The sequence below is a fragment of the Lates calcarifer genome, linkage group LG2 (assembly GCF_001640805.2).
Source record: "Lates calcarifer isolate ASB-BC8 linkage group LG2, TLL_Latcal_v3, whole genome shotgun sequence".
Lineage (NCBI taxonomy): Eukaryota > Metazoa > Chordata > Actinopteri > Centropomidae > Lates > Lates calcarifer.
In genome coordinates, this window is record NC_066834.1 from 26,809,388 (window position 1) to 26,831,612 (window position 22,225).

The 22,225-nt window shown below is 38.7% G+C and overlaps 3 protein-coding genes across 3 annotated transcripts in view; 1 reads left to right on the forward strand and 2 right to left on the reverse strand.

Moving 5' to 3' along the window:
* The window catches only part of ddx21 (DEAD (Asp-Glu-Ala-Asp) box helicase 21), a 73,595-nt gene that overhangs the window by 12,973 nt on the left and 38,397 nt on the right, over positions 1–22,225 (forward strand). The gene's annotated exons all lie outside the window — the stretch shown is intronic.
* vps26a (VPS26, retromer complex component A) lies at positions 364–9,328 on the reverse strand. The gene is made up of 9 exons (XM_018666685.2): positions 9,192–9,328; positions 7,824–7,973; positions 7,135–7,210; positions 6,461–6,617; positions 5,499–5,663; positions 5,267–5,373; positions 4,167–4,268; positions 3,914–4,023; positions 364–3,354 (listed from the first exon to the last, which is right to left on the reverse strand). The coding sequence occupies exons 1-9, from the start codon at positions 9,192–9,194 to the stop codon at positions 3,238–3,240; spliced, it is 987 nt and encodes a 328-aa protein (XP_018522201.1). The 5' UTR covers positions 9,195–9,328; the 3' UTR covers positions 364–3,237.
* srgn (serglycin) lies at positions 9,974–17,029 on the reverse strand. Its single transcript, XM_018666686.2, has 4 exons — positions 16,794–17,029; positions 14,796–14,937; positions 10,935–11,176; positions 9,974–10,843 (listed from the first exon to the last, which is right to left on the reverse strand). The coding sequence occupies exons 1-4, from the start codon at positions 16,846–16,848 to the stop codon at positions 10,746–10,748; spliced, it is 537 nt and encodes a 178-aa protein (XP_018522202.1). The 5' UTR covers positions 16,849–17,029; the 3' UTR covers positions 9,974–10,745.

The window sequence follows — 22,225 nt, forward strand, 5'->3', positions numbered from 1 at the left end:
GAAGCATAGATATTTCCTCTGAGGGAGATCAGACAACAGTAGTTTGATACAATATGTTGCAGTCTCTCTGCAATGATAATCTCACTGAAAATGGAAACTGACTGAACAAGTTGTCAGTTGTGACTTGACCCTGCAACACAGCATCCAGACTCTATGGGTATTATCCACACAGACGTAATTCAACTTAAATTGGACAACTAATGCATTTTGTGGTCTTGACGTGTTCTGCCATCGTGAAGAAATCTCTGATGACAGACAGATGTCATCATCTGAATCAATAACACAATTAAAAGTCAGACACAACAATAAAGAATTGAACTGAATTCTTCTTACCATGTTTTAAAGAGTGTTGTTCACAAGACATTCAGTATAAATTTGCTTTATTCACTATTCATTTAAGCTTTATATTTGGGTTTGGTGTAGATATATACATTTATTATCATACACGCTTGCAGGCACTCTCTCTCTCTCTCTCACACACACACACACACACACACACACACACACACACACACACGCACTGATGGCATGACATTGTGTAAAGATTAACATGCAGTAGATAAGACAGGGGCAGAGAGTTTTGGCATTTAGTGTTTCTTCATTACCTCTGAAGGTATTTAAAGTACACCAAACAAACCCTACCAGTACAGTGTTCAGAAAGACAGAAAATATATTTGATAGGCAGAGAGAAAAAAAAAAGGCTTACTTGCAAATAAATTACACTGTTCCCAAACAAAGGAAGACCAAAATATACGGTCAACACTTCTTCAAAGGAACAAAGAAAAACCAAGTTGTAGATCTGAGTGTTCAGACATTTAAGAGATGAAACACACAACATGGTGGCATGACTCGCACATTAAAGAGACAAAAAGCAACAAAATATTGTACTTAGTGAGTCCAAATAAAATAAGTAGTGATATATAAATGACAGTATCTTTTCTATTACAGACACAGGAGATCTCTGAGGTGAAGTTGTCCTTGAGTGATGTTTCATTTCAGCTTCCATGCCGCTTTATACAAAGTTAAGCATTGGAGGGAAAAGTGCAAAACTGGCCACAGATCAGAGCTTAAGGGCAAATTGACCCAACACACAGGACTGGTAAAATCACCAGTGTGTGTATAAGTTTGTTATTTAGGAAGGACCTAAACTGCAGGTCTGAGTGTCACAGTGGAACAATGTTGGATTTTACAGTATAGTGATACTGCATCCCTTCCAGTGCTTACAACAGCAGACATGAGCCATTTATTACATTAGTATTCAAAATACACCAAACCAACTGGCTCACGCTGCACCCTATGAAAAACAAGGTGAAAGTGACAGGAACAGTGGATTTACCGTCTGCTGATCAGGGTTAGCATCACTTCACTGTTCAGGATCATTCAAAATATAAACAGAAGCTGTTACTTGTGTGGTGATGACAGAACTTTCATTTTCAGGCAGAAGTACCCTGACAACTTCTACAGCTTTGTTAAACTGAATTTTAGAGACTAAAGACAAACTACTTCTTACAGTGAGAGTAAGCTGTCACCCGCATGGATATAGAAACTTAAAGGTTCAGTTCACCCAAATTACAAGTAAACATTTTCTGTTCAACCATACAGATTTAATGTGTAGATATCTCTCAGATTTCCTCCTTCAACCCAATAAAATGGAGATCAGAGGAATTTAATCTGTAGAGCTGAAAGTACTGAAATTTAACTGTGTTCCATCCACATAACTGTTTTTGTAATTTTGGTGAGCCAACCCTTATAATAGCTTTGGAAGACAAACAATAAATGATTTCCAATAGTAACAAATGCACAGCACCTTATAGATTAAACAAAATGCAGCATGCCACAGAAACACTGGAGGAAGTTCTGTAGCAAAGCAACAGAACTCATCAGTGAAAACCGCATCAAATATTCATCTTAAGAGACTGAAATGTTGTAATGGGCCCAAGAACTTTTAACAAGCAGAGAATTTGAATGTATGACACTTTTAGAGCTGCAATTGATTTTTTAACAGAAAAACTCCAAACACTGTCGGGTCCTAGCTTATCTAATGCTGTTTTTGTCTCTATTATGTAACTGTAAATTGAATATTTTTAGAGTTTTAGACTGCTGGTCAGACAAAACAAGTCATTAGTAGATGCCACCTCAGGCTCTAGGAAATTTCTGCTATTTTATAATCTAAATTAAACAGTGATGAAGAGAATGATCAGTTGCAGCTCTAGATGATTTTGATTTATTTAAATAATTTTATGAAATAAATAAGAATGAAATCATAATGTTAAATAAAAAAAACCTTCTCTGGTATGAAATGAAAAATGGGCTGGAAGTGGAGTATAATTTCATTTTTACAAACCAGCCACATTTGAAGATGAAATATTGCATTGGATTTATGTTAAGATGAATATTTCTTCCACTAAACTCTTAATTTTCCAATTCATTTTAGGTTCCAATTTTACCTGAAGAGAGCAGACTGTGGACTGTTGCAATACACTTAACAAAAAGTAGTTAGTAATTAGTAACAGCTGAATGGATGAATGAGAGCACAGAGGTGTCATCATAGCTCAAACTAAGGTGTATAAACATAGAGTGCCTTTGTTGACTCATAGCTTAGTCTCTTGTGTCCTTCGTTCAAGCTGATCCCCACATGACTTGAATACCTTTAATCACTGGCTAGCCAATACAGATTCAAGAAACCATCATTTTGCTGGGGAGGAAGGATGCCAGAGAATGTCCAGGGTAAGTGCTGCCCAAATATATGACCAAAAGAAGCTCAAGTTGTAGAAGAAAGCAATAAATGGTGTGGTGGTCGTGTGTGGACATCTCCTCTTTTTCACCTTTGCTCCTGTTTTATCACACATTCAGCAAACAGACTGTATGGCTTCACTTGTGTGTGCTCAAGTGTGCGCTTTCGGTCCGAGATACTGGGGTCAAATAGGCTGCATCACTGTTCCTTACTTGGGTCGATTTGATTTGCACTCTTGCCTTGATATTTAGCATTCAGCAGACTTGTACGTCTGCATGTGAGTGTGTTTCAGTCCTTGGGGAGAGAGTGATGGTAGTAGTAGGACAGCTCACATCTGTAAAGCTGTGAAGTGGTGGTGGGGGCAGGGTGTCTGAGGGTATGTTATGTGTTTTCATGTATACAGACATTTCTCAGTCCAGGGAAATTGTGGGGCAGACCTCACAACTCTGGCTGTTCAGCAGTGAAGAGTTGGGGTGTGTCTGTCTGAGTTCATAGTGTGGCCTTCACATCTCGGGCTGCTCTGCATTGACTGGCTGGGTTCGGGACTCAGGCGACTCGTAGCGCTGATGGAAGTTTCTTTTCCTCAGCTTCTCTGGGGCTTTTCTCCACAAAACAATCTCCTACACACAGAGGCACAGGAATAAATGCGGGCAAAAGTGCAATATTCTCAATTGAGAATATGGTGGTAAACAAACAGGTGCACATAAAAGTAGAGAAATTATGTTATAGAAATAAAATGAAAGAATGCAGGAATGGACGGGTGCACTTCAGTGGTGGTAAGGAAAACTCATCTGAAGGACACATAAAGAGTTTTCTTGTCTGAAACACTGACCTAGTACAGTAATCTAATGTATGCAGAGTGTCTTATCTTGCTGTAAACATCAGTTTCCATTAAAGCAGGATATACAGTTTTCAACAACAGTGTCAACATGATACAGCAATTTTGGTAACAACAAAATAAGCTTATGTGGTTATTTGTGTCATCTTATCACAAACAGCCACACAAGATCACTGTCTGAAAATTAGGGATAATGTAAACAAGACTAAAAGTATACTGACACAGACATAACTTGGCTGAAACTCATAAAATGATTCACGTGTGTCCCAGTGTGCTGACGAAACATGTAGATATTATTTCACTTATGTACAATACTACAGCTGTGTGTACAAGTGTATTACCTGTTGTTTAAAGTATCTTCTATCCTCCTCATCCACCAGCACCAGATTAAGGAAGTAGCGAACAGAAAACTTCTTATTGACGTCTCTCATGGTTGGTGTCAAGTCATATCCTGTAGGGATACGGAAGGAAACGGAAGATGTGTTGAGCTGTCACTGACACTTTCAGTAAAAGCATGTCTATTTTAATGGGAAACTGACAGCCTGATGATATGAGGTTACACTGTACCAGCTGGTGAGAGAGAAGACCTCTTACCTGCCAAGAAGAGTCTGATGGGGATTGATTCTCCTTTAACTGGAGCTCCATCCATGATCTCATACTTAGCAACCGTCTCTGTTTCAGTGGTAGTACTCGGGCCTAAAAAGGAGGTCAAACAGCGTCATTAAGTGACTAGGCTAGAATAAGGTAAAGTGGAACAAAGCTGACAGAAGTTTCTCTGCTCTTCTTGGGACCCACTTAGCCTCCCGGAGAATAAAGCAACCACAGCATTTCACAGCTAGAGAAATCTTAAATGTGATGGACTACAAAGTTACTAGGAGTGGAGGAAAACAACTATTCTTAGATGCATCGCTATGCGGACGTGGACGATTCTGAATCAATTCACAGGTCTGAACGCTAGTGCGGGGGTTGGCAACCTGCGGCTCTGGAGCCACACGTGCCTCTTTAGCCCCTGTGCAGTGGCTCTCTGTAGCTTAGCCAAAAAATAACATGGAAATAAATAATGGATATGGTTGTTTTTAGCATGTAATTAATGCTGATTTATTTATGTGCAGTGGAGAAAGAGAACAGCATTTATCTTGGAGCACAGAATGAGGCAGGGCAGAGTGACGCATTTCTGTTGTCTGCTCCGATACCCTCAGCTCTATTGTCAGGTGAGCTCTGTCTGCTGTGAGCTGCGTGCCCGTCGCGGGAATACACACAGCTTACTGGAAACTACTGGTGTTGTGAGGAGTTTAACCGGGCTGACACCGGCACCTCACCTCAGCAGGGGAAACACTTTGTCATGCAGTATGATTTCATAAATGAGCCATGAACAAGATGGCAACTTTATGTCTACAGTGTTTTTGCTATACATAGTTTGTAGCAGCGGCCTGCCATGGGAAAATTAGTGCAGCCACTAGATTTAACTAACTAAGTTAGATTTGTAATAACTCTCTTGGCACAAATCCCAAATCCAGTAAAGTTGTTGTTGGCCATGTCTGTCTGTACTGGGCTTTCACGCTATGTTGCACAAGATACAACATCCCATCTCAAAGATATTTTACTGAGCAGAGAGGGATTCTGCTGATCCACACACAGTTACCATTCATATGTTTGGGATCTATATTAATTTATTTTTACTCATGGATTCTTACCAATGCCCGTTATCTCCTTCTTGATGAGCTGTAGTTCCATGTGTTGGATCTTGATCCTGACCAGCAGGAAGTAGATCTTCCCAACAATCACATCCTTAAGGTGGTATCTAGTAAACAGACATATCAAGAGAAGCTACTCAAACTGATGAGGGGTAGGTCTTATCTGGACTTGAGGTTTTCGAAGGCAACAAAAAGGACTTTAATAGAGAAGTTAAAGAAATATTGATCTCACTTGGATTTATTGTATTCAAACTCGATGTGAAGACAGTCTTCTATGCCGACCTCCATCTTGATCGAGTTGTTAACATCCGGGTAAGTGGCTAACTGGTGGACAATTAACTCGTATTCCTTCACTAAGTCAGACAGACGACGAACTATTGTCACCCTGAGGAAATACCTGCAAGAAGACACATACACCACAAGTTTCAAGAGTGGAACACAAAGAATGCAGGACTTATGCCCTCCAAAGATAATGCTCCACTGTATCATTCTGTGACAACCATATCTAATTTGCATGAATGAAAGACAGGAAGTTGAGTGGGAAAGACTTATAGGTCTTATTTTTTCTCCCTCCAATGTGCAGATGCCTAACTCAAAGAACCCAGAATATTATCAATGATTAGTCCATGACATTTTCATATGTTGTTCATTACAGTTTTGACAGAATTGTGCAGTTTGTAAGATATAATATTAAAAACATAAAACTGCAAAAGAAGGTTCAACTTTGGCTGTGCTGTCTGACAAACACTGAATAAAAAATAAAGAAAGAAGACCTTGCAACCAGCACAATGTTTGGCATTTTTACTTTTTTAAATGGTTTCAAATGTTTCCTGTAAATCAAATAATATATAATAATAATAATTCTATAATATTAATATAGCAATTGTAATCCCAGAACTACCGATACAATAACAGCGATATTTTTTTGATCCCTGGTGGAAATGTCTTTTACGGTCCCCTTCCAGTGGGGTAACAGAACAAGATGGGCTAGAGAAATCATCCTCTGCAGACTGCTTGTTGCCATAACAATGAACCTGGATACTAGATACCGAGGATCTCTGTCCATCTAAAACACAGTTGAACCGAGCCACATTAGTAACATTATGTTCACAGTAACATATAATACACCCCATGTGATTAATAATAAAATAGAAGCTGCAGTTTGCCTCATGTCAAACTGTGCTATGAATATACCTTAGCCTGACGTTTGCTCCAGTGTAGGACTCGTACGGCTTCTCCACCTGCATGAACTCAAAGTCGTAGCTTCTGTTCTGGGTGAGTTCTCCAGGCAGAGCCAACTCTTTCACCAAGTCCACGAACTCATGGGTGTTACTCTTATCAGAGAACAGCTCTGAAATTCAGCAGAGTGGAGTTTAGAGTTGGAGGAGGTCTGGGTGACGTTTTAACATGTAAAAATATAAACTTAACAGAAAAGGAAATTTACTCCAAAATGTCAAGAGGCTCTATACATTTCATGTCATCCCGATTCCATGCTCTTTCAGCACCCTGCTCTCATTCCCCTCCTCCTATTGTTAATACAACTGGAGGAGGTTAGGCTGCACTATGGCAGGCTGCACATGACGACCACATGCTCTGTTAAACCTTTTAGTGACGTGAGAAAATCCTACTGTTTTCTGGCTATAAATCCTAGTACTCAATTGGCATTTCAGGATTTTCATGGAGCCAGCTGCATGGAGGAATTTAGAAGTTTCAGGTGTTAAACAGAAAATATCCATCAGCACCATCCTACTAACATCAACACAACAAAACGTTTAGCATAGCCTCCTCATTTTTACAATAACACCTACCTGTTCATACCTCTTGTGAAAGACAAGAAAATAGATTGAGAACAGGAAGATAATACTAACCTATCTGTCCAACAAACTCAATGCGGATGCCCTGATGCTCAAGTCGCTTTCCTCCCTGCTTCACATTGAGGTTCACCTGGAAGGGAAACATTTGATGACTTCAAGTAGGAATCAAAAACCATGCTGTCATAGTGATACTTTGAAAATATTACCAATTTATAAATATGTTCTACTTTGACAAAAGCTACCTTTATACACAAAGAATATATCCAACAACAGCTATCCCTTGTTCACATATCACATACTGTTAGTATTGTATTTATACACATTTATGCTCAAAACAGATTAAGCTCTTCAGGAAAAGCTATTTGATGATGTTGGACTTATCAGACAAACATGGCAAGTGAAAGTAATACTGAATAGACTCTAATATTACTTAATAAAAAAAGTTAAACGTTAAAATATCAGCTGATACCTTCAAAGATCCTAAACATAGCTGCTTCACTTCCTCCCTAATTTGGAGCATATCTTACACACACACATCAAAACGGTCTTAATTTCCCACTGGACTCTTTTAAAGGGAGGATTCCAAAATAGACTGAGAATCCCATTATCTGCTGACTGAGTTCAGTTAACTAATGCATAAAATGACGGCATGTACATCATCATACTCCATGTGTGCAGGATCCCCTTACTGAACCTCATGCAGCTCTGCACCCGGCTTCATAAATAATGTAAACCCAGTTTACCTTGCCAGACACAGACTCTCCGTCGTAGAACAGGTAGTGTTTCTCCACTTTCCCATCTTCTGTCTTCAACTCAGCTGTCTTTCTGTTCTCTGCATCATTCAGCAGTACATCTATCTCACATACCGGCCCAAACAAACCTCCTAGGAAACTCTGAAAAAACAAAGTATATCACAGACAACATTGTTTACAAATGTAAACATATAGCCTATTTAAGATGTACAAAAGTCAGCATTTTCAAATTGACAAGTGTTGGGCTGTCTGAATAATACGTTGAACAAACTTTGCTATGTTAATCCTGAAAAACACGAACTGCACAGAATAATAGTTACCAATAGCCAGAAATTATTAAGATGACATGTCTTTTAAGAAGTCTAGGACAACTGACAACTTAACAAACAGAAATGAACACAAAAATATCAGGCAAATTCAGAGACATGACTTGAAAATCAATATTCAAACTTGCACATGGCTATCTTGATCTTCATTTATCTATTAGAGACTGAACTACATACAACAGAGTTTGTTTACACACATCTCTGTGGACTGTGGTTAACATCCATTGCTGTACGCACATAAATGGCACTGATGGGTGTGCCCTGGATGCAATCCTAGTCTGAGGTTATAACCATGTAAATCCCTTTAACCTCACTCCCTGTCCCACTCCCTTGTCCATACTCAGGGAGAAGGATAACAGCTGTTATTTCCTCACTAATTCAATCACGCATGACCATTGCACAGTCACATTATTTTCCTCTGAGCTGGCACAAAGTCACAAACACATGCTTCAACATACAGGAGCAGCAAATCTAGAGGAACAAGCTCAATCATCAAGATGTCAGGAGAGACGGGTTGGACACGAGTGAGACGCCTGCATTCCTCATATCCATGACAAGATACATCTATAACAGAATCTTAACGAAAACTCAAAAATCAACTTAGAGAGCCACAGAGGAGCAATGTAATGAAGAGTTGTCGCTGTACTTCATACTACATCGAGCTAACCAGCAACGTTAGCTAACACCGACATTTATTTTAGCTCCCTTGCAGCTCTAAATATAGTCAACACAAACCAGCAGCAGTTACTTCCGTTATTAAGCAATTACTTCTTTTAGTTAGTGTTGTTATTACTCTTAACCATAGGTGCTAAACCGCTGGCTGGCTAAAACATCAGTAAGAAAGCTGGGGCGGCCTCGTAACGTTACTGATGCTAATTCGACCGACCCAGCTAGCTTTCCTGTCGGCTTTAAACATTAAACAGCTGCCGTCAGTAATAACTGGAAGCCCGTGTTAATGTTGAGCTTTTACGAAACAACACCCCCAGTTCACTTCAGTGCAGTTTGAATAGCTGGTGCTTGTTTTTACACTCACCATCTCGGCCGTCTAGACAGTTGAAGCTAACAGCTAGCCTCGGTCCGTGTAAGCCAGTCTGTCTGAACCAGGAGGTAGTACAGAGGCTTACCGTCATGTGACCCGGGTCATGTGTGTGTGTTGGGGGGGGTTATCAGTGATATATTGTTGATATGCTTCTTTAAAAAACATAAATATTTTCCTTAAACATATCAGGGATCCATTCAATTTAGTTATTAAAAGATTGTGAAGAGGGACATTTTACATTTGAAATATAGCTTATCAGTGCTCTCTGGTGGACAAATTAATGACAACACTTTATACATTTCTCCGACACATGTATCTTTTGAATCTCGCTAATTTTCTCTACTCTTTCTTGATTATAGTACAAAACTGAACTCAGATACCTGTTACTGCTGCTGTTCCCAAAGCCTAATGTCTCAAGTCATATTCACCTCTCTGTACCACAATGTACACTGCATGTGTCTAATCATTTATGATTAATATTATATTAGATGCATGTTCTTTTTATATCAGAAAAACAGATTTAAGATCTTATCAAAATGCTTTAAAGCTTTGTATTTTTTCTAGAAAAGGACATAGCTATAAAGCATCCAAACATAATCTCTCATGTTGGCAAGTATAAAAATTTAAGGCTGGAGCAGGAGAGGATCAGCTTATTAAAATGTGTTCATCTAAACCTGATACTCATAAATTGTTTAGCTGACTGATAAACATGATAAACAATTACCAGAACAGGTAACAGATAAGTTAAGATAAAATACATTGAAAACATTACTGAATACTGTTGTTATAAATCCTTTATTAATAGAAGTATTTCAAATGCAAATTTAGACAACGCAGAGCATGTTGAAATGCATGCATGTGCATGATACATATTTTGAATATGTTCCAGCTCACAGTGGTTAAGATTGCATGAATCCATTCCCAAAAGGTTTGGTGTTTGCAAGATTCTCTTGTTCAACCTTGCAGGCCAGAAGTTCACAAGATAGGCTGAATAACCCTCCTGAGTAAGAGTAAAGTGTCACGACATTTGAGACAAATGGGATCAAATAATATAAATAAGTCTTTGTTTTTGTGTGTCTTAAAGGAACACATGCCTCATAGCTCAAAAAATGGTTGGAACCACATCTGTACAGAGTGAGCAATGCATGGAAAAAGGTCTCATCTTATTGCACTGGTATTACAATTTTTTGAAAGCATATTTCAAATTTTTATATTAAAAAGCATATTGTATCTTTTCCACAAGAAGGCACAAATACAGTTCACTGTCAACAAAATTCAAGTGTGTATATGTCTCATTTATGCAGACCATTCTTTTATTTTGGCAAATATTTTTATATCGTTTACAGTTGTTGAGGAAAACTATTCCTGTCAATAGTCCTCAGAATACAAAATATATATTTGGCCTTTGTCAATCTCTGAGCAAACAGATTTTTCCACCACCAGGTGGTGATGCGATATTTGCTTTACTATTTGAATAGACAGGGTGGAAATAAAATAGTTGCTAGCCTTCTGTATGTGTGTGTGTCTGTAAGGGGGTGGGTGTTCAGTCTACAGCTGCAGAAGGTGGTCATCTCTCAGCTCCTGCTCTGCTGGTTTTGCCTCATCAGCCAGAGAGCGTTTGTGGCGCGACTGCCACATGTCCTCACCTTCAAGCACAAAAACAAGGACAGGTCAGACTACATGGAGCAGAAAAAGGGAGATACAGACTTGAGGGAAGACGTGGAACACTTAAGTTACCTTTGTCGTTGTCTGTCACTGTCCAGGATTCCCCAGAGCCTGTCTCACTTTCAGCAGTGGCACTCCGGTCTGCCATTAGAACATCAAATGCAGAGCCTTCATAACCACCAGAACCTTCTTCATATGAAAAAGTCACAGGCGACTCCCCCTCTTCACTGATCATCTCCGTATACTCCTCATCCATCTGTTCCTCCTCTTCCTCCCCTCCCTGCAGATTTTCATCCTCCACAGGCTCTGCCTCTCTGGAAACAGAATGAGAGTCAGACAATGAGAAATGTTGATGGAGTCTGGTGGGCTGTAGCAAGGCTTCATGACACTTTGACTGCATGACACACAACAACGAAATGATGCACCTTCACCAAGAATATGATGTAACACATACCACTGGACACTGCATCAGCTTTGCTCTATTTGAACTTGTTATTAAAGATCACCACCAGTCATGTTTTGAGACATAAAAATACTTTAAGTAACTATTTGTCTGTGATACATAACATGAGGATGCAAGATGCCGCCTACTTCACTGAACAGTCCATTCTCAGTGTATGTGTGCAAGAGGTATAAAGTTTCCACATCACACTTGTGTAAGTCAGTAAGTTCCTCTGTGTGTCTTAAGCTCGTTTAAGGTGAGAACAGAGAAACTCTCTCCCCTCAGCGAACGAACATGAAAACAGTCGAGTGTCTAGTGTCAGTCTAGTTTCGAACTCTGCACATACAGCTCTCTGCACAGTTCCTGTAACAACACGCAAAACACATTTGGTGGTGGAGGTGGGCTTTAAGGGTAGAATGTTGAGTGTTGCTTTGTTTACATTTTTCCAACTAATGATACTATTTGTGTTGAGGGTGTTATTCCAAAAATGCATGCATTTGTTTTTTTAACTTACTTACTTACTAATTATCAGGAGCAGGTAGAGGTGTAGGGAAATACTCACAAGGACATGATGTACATTGATGTACCTACATCAATACTTAACAGCACCTGATAAGCTCAAACTCATAACCTGCTACTGCTGATGGCTTTAAAATAAAACTGCTTTAAAATAAAACTGGAAGCCTAGTGGATCCCCTAGTTTTTAAGTCAATCAAGACTTAACAGAAATAGTGTTAACTTAACCTGACTGAGTCGTTGATATTCTGTTTTTCAGACAGACTTTTTTAAGGGTTGTTGAAATAAACTAATCAAAGTAAAAATATATAATTTCCAGTTTAATTACTCAGTTACTGTGTCTCTTTTACATGTAATCTGGTACTTCTCAAAAATGATGATCAGACCAATGTGGCGCATAATTACACACAAAACAATAGACCAGAAGCAGCAGCCCACCAGGCGTCACAGCCCACTTCCTCTCAGCACTTCCCTCTGGCTTCCTGTTCAAGGCAAGCTGCAAATGGGAGGAGGGCTGGTGCTTCTGCTGCTGCTGAGGCCCTGATGTTTTTAAGTAATCTCAAAGTGATGTAGGAGGACAGATAAGACTCAGACAAACAACAGACATTTTCCTCATTTTCAAAGCTATCCACTTCTTTCATTCACTTGGTCTCCAACCATTTTTTGACACTTCTCACCCTCTGTTATTGTTTTTTTGGTTTTGTTTTTACTATTTTCCCTTGTGTCTGTCTGTCTGTGTAATCACTTCTTATTATTTATAGCAATGTTTATTCAAGCTTCACAACCATGTCATCTAACTTTCACTTGGACTTTTCCCCAACTTTTTTTTTTATCAGACTACATTTTATTAAATGATTGATGTCAAAGCAAATATCTCTGTCATCCACCTTTTCTACGCCTCATTACACATACCTGATACAGAAAATATGTTTTAGATGTGATGTGTTATCTGAAGTGTTTTATGAGAGATTAAATTTCAGAGTTTTTCTGTGGAAATACAAGATTTTGAAACAGTTAACTGGGTTGTAATTTATGTGGAGAATTTATAATGCTAGAGCTCATTAAACATACTGTGTGCTTTTGTTTTTTAAAATATCAGGTCATTAACTGATTAGGATATATGACAGTTAAGAGGAACTTTAAAAAAGGAAACTGAGGGCTAAGACCAAGACTGTGATACAGACTTTCTCAGTAGTCACACACATTAAAACATAAAATCTTTTACACACATCATATGTGGTAAGACACACACACACATGCAGTTCTTTACTGGGTCATTAATTTCAGAGGATCACTTTTTTTTAAGTTTAACCAAAATAAGCTAAATGGAACAATCTGTACAGAGAGTCTACATAAACAGGATGGTCTGAATTCCTCTTAAGTTAAAAACCATTAAAAACATAATTCTTTCACAACTCTTACTTCTTCCAGAGGAAGAGTGAGATTCGGTCGTGGGGAAACAAAAAACTGATGACCTTTTCACAGCAGAGGCTAAAGGGTGTGTGGAGTGTGTATATGTGTCCCCTTCAGACACAGAGTACAAATGAACGGTTGTTCAGCTGAAACACTTGGAGTGGCAACAATTTGATTCTTTACCAGTTAAGGTAGAAGCATGAAAATAAAACAAAAACATGAAACAAAATGGTGATTGAGAGTTATTTCTGACTTTTTCACTTTTGTGACAATCCAATGTGAAGCTTATAGATAGAGATATGAGCTAAAGTTTGTATAAAAACTTGCTATGACAAATATGCTTAAATGTTTACATTTTGAATTTAGCCATCTTACTAAATGTGGCTCACTGATTTGCTTTCATGCTCAAAGCTAAAGTTAAAATCTGCAGCCTATCCACACATGTATTGGTGGAACTCAGATAGATAAGTGAGTATGAGTCTGCTCATTTTAAAACTATTAACGCCACCATTACATGCACTAAGAGATAACTTTTCAAAAGTAGCACTGCAAGTATGCTTTATATGCCCAATGCAGAGCAGAAACTTAAAAGTAAGTCATGAAATGAGTGAATGAATACATGTTATCTATCTTAGTAGACTCTTTCTACAGATGCCTTGAAACAAATACACTCCCTCTTTACTTGAGTTTTCAGTACAGAGAGCTCAAATGTGCTTCCAGAAAACACTTTGAGCTAACCACAGACACACACATTAGCATTAGGAGGAAATGTATGCGAGTTAATATGTTGACATTTATTGCTAGAAGTAAGTTGTCATTATTATTCTGCTCATAACAGATTGTTATATACAAAAAGTCTGTAAGTATTTTTTGAGTTTTTAGCAAATTACATAGCATATTTCCACATCTTTTCATGCCATCAATATACTGTACCATACAAAATCTACTTTAAATAATCTGAATTACGTTTAAATGATTTAATAAGAAAATAAACAAGATAAAAAAAATGAAATGGATAATACAAGGAAGTGAAGCAAAACTGGCCACAGATCACCATCCACTGCTTTAAATTTGATATACTTCTTTACTCCTGTGCACTGAGGCAATGTGAAATTGACCATAAACTCCTCAGGTCTTTCTCATTCCAGCTCTGACCTCTCTGTCCTCTCTCTGCTGTCCCCTCTGTCTTTCTTTTTCCCTCCACGTTGTCTTCTATTTTGGCTTTTCTTGGCTACCTACCTCGCACTTACACATTCTCTCTCAAACACACAACACAAGAATACACACAGAGATACACCCAGATATGGGGTTGTGTTGCTGGAGTTGTGTTAAACCAAGGCAAGAGATCCAACACAGAATCAGCATTTCTATATTTAAAGTCTGCATTTATCTGACAACTGCAGTACACTATATTATCACTCAGACGGTTTTGTTTTTTCTGGACTTAGTTTAACATTGACGTGAGCTCACTGCTACCAAGACGCTCTCACCGTACTCTGAGCAACTCACAGAGCAAATAAGTCATGACATCCCAAGCTTGTACACAGCCCATGAGTACTTACAGATACTGTGCAGTTGAAGCAGGCAGTTTGGCTGGTAGGTCTGGACTCCATTCCATTTCTGCACTTTGTTGAGTCACACAGTTGGCCTTGCCACCCTCAGGGTTACATCTCACAAACTTATACACAGCGGTTCTTGGTGCTCCTAGAGGGAGAAGAAGTGTCACTGATGTTCAATTCATAATTTCTTTATTTTTTTTATGTTGATTATGCAACAGTTCACTGCAGTCAGAGTACTCTTGGGCAACATCTGGTTGCTCATCTGGATCAGTTCAGAGCAACAATTAGGGTTTTCTAGTTCCATGTTAGGAGTATTACAGGAGATTTCAACATAATTCTGCAACAGGGTAAAGTAACAGTTGGTCTTATGGGTTTCAGAGCTGTCTGTTTTCTTCAATAATGTGTTATAATAGGAAGCAATGGAATCAAAGTGTTTTTTTTTTCTCAAAACATTGTAGCAAGTTGATCTTGAAACTTAAGTTATTTTCCACCAATATCCTGCATAAAGAAAACTACCTGAGAGCTATCAAGTGTTTCATGGCAACAGCAGGGAGGATAACATTATTGCATTCGCCATCCTTCTGTGTAAAACAAAGTTCGCTTAAAATTAAATTCACGTTTATCATCTGATGGTGGGATTTTACCTGTTAGATGATTGGTGTGGACATTCTGTTATGGATTTATTAATTCTGCAACAAAAACAATTTGTACACATCCTTTGCCAAAACAATTATTTCCTGTTTTGTCCACACCGTTGAGCTCTTGGAAAATGATGAAGCATTCTTAAATGTTTAAAAGAAAAAATGTTTTCCCCTTGAAAAGATAGTGTTTGACATTTCTACTGATACCAGTGCCAAAGGTGATCTGTCATTATCTTCGACGAAGGCTATTAATATCTGGCAGTTGAAAATGTTGGCGATTCAGATGGACGACGTCCTGCGACAGGGGGTTTGAATTATTTGTGTAAGTAAAAAAGAAAGAAAGAAAAAAAAAATGAGTGGGCCTAATGTGCATGATGATAACATTTTGACTGAGTCTAGGTTTTGGTGTCACGTCCCTGAAGGCCTACAGCTTTTGAGCGTGCGTGTTATTTGGCAACTAAAATAAAATAAGGTGTCATGTTATGATTTCATTTTTAATTTTCCTGCTTCTGAATAAAACTTGATATTGCTGCTGTTCTTATTTTAGCTCTGAGTTGCCTAGTAATTGGCAAAATCTAGACACAGACAAAACATGTATACAAAACATTCATGGTGGTTTATAAGTACTTTTAAGTAGGCTAAAATTTCACAATACCAGATATAATTCAGTAAAAGCACATCCCAGGATTGTTCTTTTTCAGTTATCTCTATATTAATAAAGGACACTAGCCTACATGTGTCATAGTGAGAGTCCAAAAACCCCCTTCACATGTACAAAGATTTCAACGAGCCACATCGAAACTTCACTCGGAAACTGAAACGCTTTTGCTCGTTCTGATTTAATATGGTATAGAACCAGTCAGGGATTCCCAAATATTTTTCCCCTCATGAGCCTCAGCCTTAGTCCTAATCTACTCAACACATCTTATGATAAGGAACAGAATATTCGACTTTTTAGAGGATGGTGTTTTTTGTAGTCTGCCGTACAGGTGGGGAGGATGTTGAGCTACCATCAGCCCAATAACTAGGGCAGAGAAACACTGACGTTAACAAATGAGGCGTAATGAGTCAGTTGCTTACGGTAATGACATTATGCTGACACAGGGGAGTCAAATACCAGCGAAGTGGAACAATTTCTAACGTTACTTGTCAGTCAGAGACCCCCCGACGGAGCCCAGCCTTCCCCTGCTGCTGTGAGGATGACCAGGATTACACATGAGCTGCTGAGATGTGAAATGATTTTTACTTGTCCCCTCTACAACCTGTCTGAGTGAAGTCCAAATAAAGTCAACTGCTGCGAAATGTGTCTCCGCAACAAGAGACACAAAGTAGATCTGACAGTAATAAACAGTCGACTTACCCTTTCCGTTATGTAGGGCGAGGCACGCGACAGCGAGGAGCAGAATCAGTTTCATCCTCGAACGTGTCTTTTGTTTAAGAAAACAGGAAAATGTGAAGGCACTCCTTTCCGAGCTGAAGCTTCTTTACGCGGTGAAGAATAAGTGTAAACTGCCTGTGGAGTCAAAATATCCCCCTGAAGGAGCTCAGCCCTCTGAGTGCGTCATGGTTTCCTGAAGTCTTCTCGAGTAGAAAGTGGCTGTATGAACATCCTCTCAGTGGAAACTTTTGCATTAGCTGCCCCTAAAATATCAGATATCAGGTCGGAGTTTGCGCAACTGAGGAAATACCAGACGATAGCAGCCTAGATTTAATCTGTATTTACTGATAATAACGACAGAGAGGAAGCGGCAATTTGTCTTAATTGGCTGCGGGCTCATTTTGTGTTGAGATAAGAACAAGATAGTAACGTATATCTGTGAGAGTTTCTGAATCCAATTCACTTCAATTCAATGTGTTCTTCAGCTTTGTTCAGGTCATGCTAAAAAGCAATTTTACTCTCCTCTTGTGTGTTTGTGTGTGTTTGAGAGAGAGAGAGACACAGTTGTGTTTCACCCTTTTACTTTCTTTTAGTCTTGGTTTCATCCATCTTGTTTTTGTTTTCTTCTATTTAGATAAATACAATCATATGACAGTAATAAACAACCACAGGGAGAATACTTGATATGTGGGAGTATGGAGGAACCTGCCTGGAAGTCACCCAACACATGAGCCCACAGCGACAGCTTCATCTCCACTGAGTGACCTTACCTCATGGTGTGTGAACGTTTGGCTGGGTGTGTGTCAGTATGTGTTCCATGCTGCAGCTACTTTAGTGCATGTTTTGTGTGTTTTTCATTATGTGTATTTGTGTCTTTTATGTGTCTCCACATGTTCTGCGGATTCATAGCTTATATGCACGCTTGTGTTTGTTAGCAATTTAATGTAATCAAGTACATTTACTCAAAGTCAGTAGTAGTAGTTTTTGTTGTTGTTGTTGTTTTTGTTTTTTTGTTTTCTTTGTTTTTTGTTTTTTTTTTTTTTTTGCTACCTCGTATGGTCCCTCATATTCAAAGAGAAAGACTGTTCTTTGTACTTCACTTCCACACATTTATTTACCAGCTATAGCTACTTTGCAGACACATTTTACATATAAAATACTGTATATGATCATCTTCTAAAATATGATGTATTTGTTGAATAAACTATCTTAACAGTGTTTAAAGTAGTTGAAATCAGCTCCCTCTTCACTACATATGAATATAGATGATGAATATAACACCCTGAAAGAGCCATGCTGTATTATGAGTAATTTACTGTTGAAAATTGAAGTACATTTTGCTGTTTATACATTTTTGAATGTGTGAAGTACCTATATTTATGTACTGTGGTATTGCAGTATTTACGTAAGTAAAAGATCTAAATACTTGGTCCACCACTGGTGTTTGTGTGTATCTGTATGTGTTACTTTCTGTTATATAAGACTGTGCCGGTAAACACAAGTTCAGACATTTCAAGTGTCTACACCTGGTGTGTCCCAGTGCCTCAGGCAGGTGTATTTATAAGATTAGCATTGCATTGATAATGCCTCAGAAGTTACTCACAATGCTCCCAGGCTGTTTGGAGCTGGAAGAGGAAGATATAAGATTTGGACTCATGTTGAAAGCATGTGATGTAATGTGCATGTCATTTTCAGGAAGTGTTAATGATGGAGGTACGGGCTGATATTAGGATAGAGTGAGATGAATCCAGTGTGCTGTTAGAGCGGTTGAGTCAGTACATTCTGTTCTTACACACATTCATCAGAGTATGATTGTTTTTTTCTTCCTTTATTTTCTTCCATCATAAAAAGACTAAAAAAAACACCTGCTTTGTTTATGTAGTTGGTCAGTAGAAGCAGGTTATTCTAGGTGGTAAACAATATTCTCAGTTATTATTGCATTAACCATGGGCTGTGGTGTGCAGTGGTATGGTATGTCACGAGGAGTGGCAGGTTGTGTGATCACAGCAAAAAGAATACACAACAACAAAGAAAAAAGGAACTGTTAGATTTTTTAAAACACATTTTCATCATTTCAAAGTGGTGAAAGCAAATTCACTCTGTCTCTAAACAGTGATACATATATTATTTATATTCTTTACCTGTCTCAACCATTCATTGATTGAAATGATCAATGGTATATTCAAACCCTCTTTTCAGCAATTTTTTAAACAGTGTTAAACTCATCTTCCTCTAATTACTCACAGCATGTTGAGAATTTTTTCAAACAAAGCCCACAAACACTCAAATTAAGAGTAGCTGTTGATGAGCGTGTCATCCGTTTAGTAGTGATGAGAGGAACTCAGCTGATAACATCTGTGGTTTTGTGATTGTCACATGTTGTGAAAATGGGCAGTTTGATGTCTCATCACACCATCTTGCTGCACCTCTTAGTGTTTATCAAAGGGCACAGTGATACTAAAACCAGCTAAATTAATACCCAGTTAGCACAGTTTGTTTACATAGATGCACTGAATGAAAGCCAGTCAGGACCAGATTCTCAGTATTAGTAAATCTTAAATGTTTGGGTGTCTCTCCATCGCCTATGTTCTTTTACATTTAATCTCCTTCCATGTGTGTGTGCAGAAAGAGCTGCACACACACACACACGCAACCACAATACGATAGTGTGTGTTACAAACTGTGGTTTATGATGTTTGGATGGCCTTTCCCTATAAGAGCTTGACTCATTGACCTGTGTGTGTGTGTGTGTGTGTGTGTGTGTGCATACTACTGTCAGCACTCTGTCAAATATTTGTTGAGTCCTTGCTCCTGCTCTTGCTCTGCGGGCTGAATACTGCATTCTTCCCTTTGACTCTTGTTGTGTTTTTCTTGCTCCTCTTCTTCTTCTATGTCCCTGTGCGCCTTCTTCATTACTGTCTCTTGTCTATGTCAGACAAGAAGAGAAGAAGAAAGAGAGAGAGAAAGAGAGAGAGAGAACTGTTGATGCTGACACATCAGTATGATGCTGTGAAGGAAGTGGTAACATCAGTTGCTATCATTTTCCCTCAGGAAATGACACGCTAGCCTGCCCAGCATCGCCTCCATGCACACACACACACACACACACACACTGGAAGTGACATATTTATGAGGCACATATACCCACTGACATACATCATTGTGCACATAGGATGTCTCCTCCACAATATTCCATAGCAATTAAAAAGGCTGGGCTGCCTATAGAATCACTTATATCTGATATATACTGTGTGATATATATGTGTTTGCCTACAGCAGCCTGTACATCACTGCGTCTATAAAAAGTCCGTTTTTATAGTCAGCTTGGTTTCCATTCCCACGCCTGTCACATTATGTGGGATTCAAGTCTATTGTCTGAGTAACCAGAGTTTATGGCGATAAAGACAGCACTATTTCACACCCTCAGAAACACACATGCAGAGACACAGTAAACGCACGCAGTCGTTAACATATATGCACAGGATTGTTTCACCAGGCGGGGAAGAAAAGTGACACTAAAGAACTAGACTTGTCTGGGCTCCACAGTGACAGTGCAACAGTGACTGATAATATATCCACAATAAACTAAAGTCATCAGTTTTTCTTTAAAGAAATGCAGTAAATGTAAGACTAAACATCAACTGTCAGTGTGCCACAGTTTGTCATACATATCAAACTGCAGTGACATTTCCACTTGCCTTCCATTTCCTTGTCATCTGTTCCCAGGAGTGTGAATCAGAAAGTAATGGCTTTATGTAATACTTTGTGGGTGTATTTCCAGTTGAATGAAGCATCACAGGTTCATAAGAAAAGAAACATCTCTGGAAAAGGCAGCAGTCCTACAGCTTTGCATTTTTTGTTTCTAGTATTGCAAATTGTGAAACTGTCAGGAAACTATATGTCAATGATTGAATCTGCTGCAGGATGATTACGCTCTTAATATAGCCTTTGTTTATCAATGAATCTTTGAGGTAAAAGATCTCTTTTACCAGCAAGACCTGAGTACAAAAAATAAGCCGAGAGAAAATATACAAAACAAATATAGCCAGTCACACACAAGATCATACAGAAAAACAGAAACATTACAGAGCCTGGAACATTAAGGGAACCGCACTAAGCTGGTTTAAGTCCCATTTATCAGATTGATTTCAGTTTGTATACATTACAATGCAAAAGTTAGACACTGAGTTCCACAAGGTTCTGTGCTTGGACCAATTCTATTCACATTATGTAGTATAGACTTCCTTTAGGCAATGTTATAGGAAACACACCATAAACTTTCATTGTTATGCAGATAATACCCAATTATCAATGAAGGCAGATAAAACCAGTCAGTTGGCTAAACTTCAAGCATGGCTTCTTCCCTGTAGAATCTTGTTCCGTGTTTGTGTTTGAGAGTAGGCTCAGGCTTGGCTTGCACCATCCCTTAGTTATGCTGCTATAGGCCTAGATTGCTGGGGTGCTTCCCATGATGCACTGAGCCCTCCTCTCCCTCTCCATCTGTACACATTCATATCCCATTGATGCATGTTACTAACCCGGCATCTTCTCTCTCGTGTAGTTTTTGTAGTCTGCCCTGTGTGAAAAGTGCCTTGAGATAACTTTGACATTATATAAATAAAACTGACCTGATTTTTCCAGTAAGCTGTCTCAGCCAGGTTCTCATTCATAGCACATTAGTTTTTAGTGTGTTGGTGCTGAGCAGGTATGTCAATGCACGTTTTGACAAGCATGAGAAAGGTTAGTGGAGGCATAAATTAAAGCAGGAACTGCAGGTTCCAGTGCACTGAAATGATTTTCACTGCATGAAGAGCCACAATACAAACAAGTTATGTCATAATCAATATTTTGAATTGTATGTGTGCGTGTGGGAGGGGTTGTGTTGGTGTTCATTACTTGGCAAAATGATGTTATTAAATTGGTGTTGGTTCTATTGAACACATTTCTAATGTCTTGAAGAAGAAACTATAGCAATAAATGCTTTATAAGATAAAATGAGTAAATAAACAGCTTCGACAGTGTGACCTGTTCCACATTTTGGACCAATAAACAGATATATAGGTTGATGACAAATTACAGGACAAATCAACATGAAGTGTTTTAATAAGGTGTTGGTCCACAGTGAGCCACCAGAACAGCTTTACTCCTTCTTGGCATAGATTCTCTACTCTGGAATTATATTGGTGGGAGGAAGTGTTTGGCCAAAAGATATCTCATATGGTGCGATGATGTGGTGGAGAGCGCTGTCCAACATGTTGCAATGATCTCTGCAAACTTCAATTCCTGTGAATGCATCACTTACTCATTTTTGGCATTATTTCCTTTAATTTGTCATCTGTCTGTATATCTATACAGGAATTATTACAGTGTGACAAGATTTTTGCTGCCTTAGGTGAAACTGGGATGACTATAAT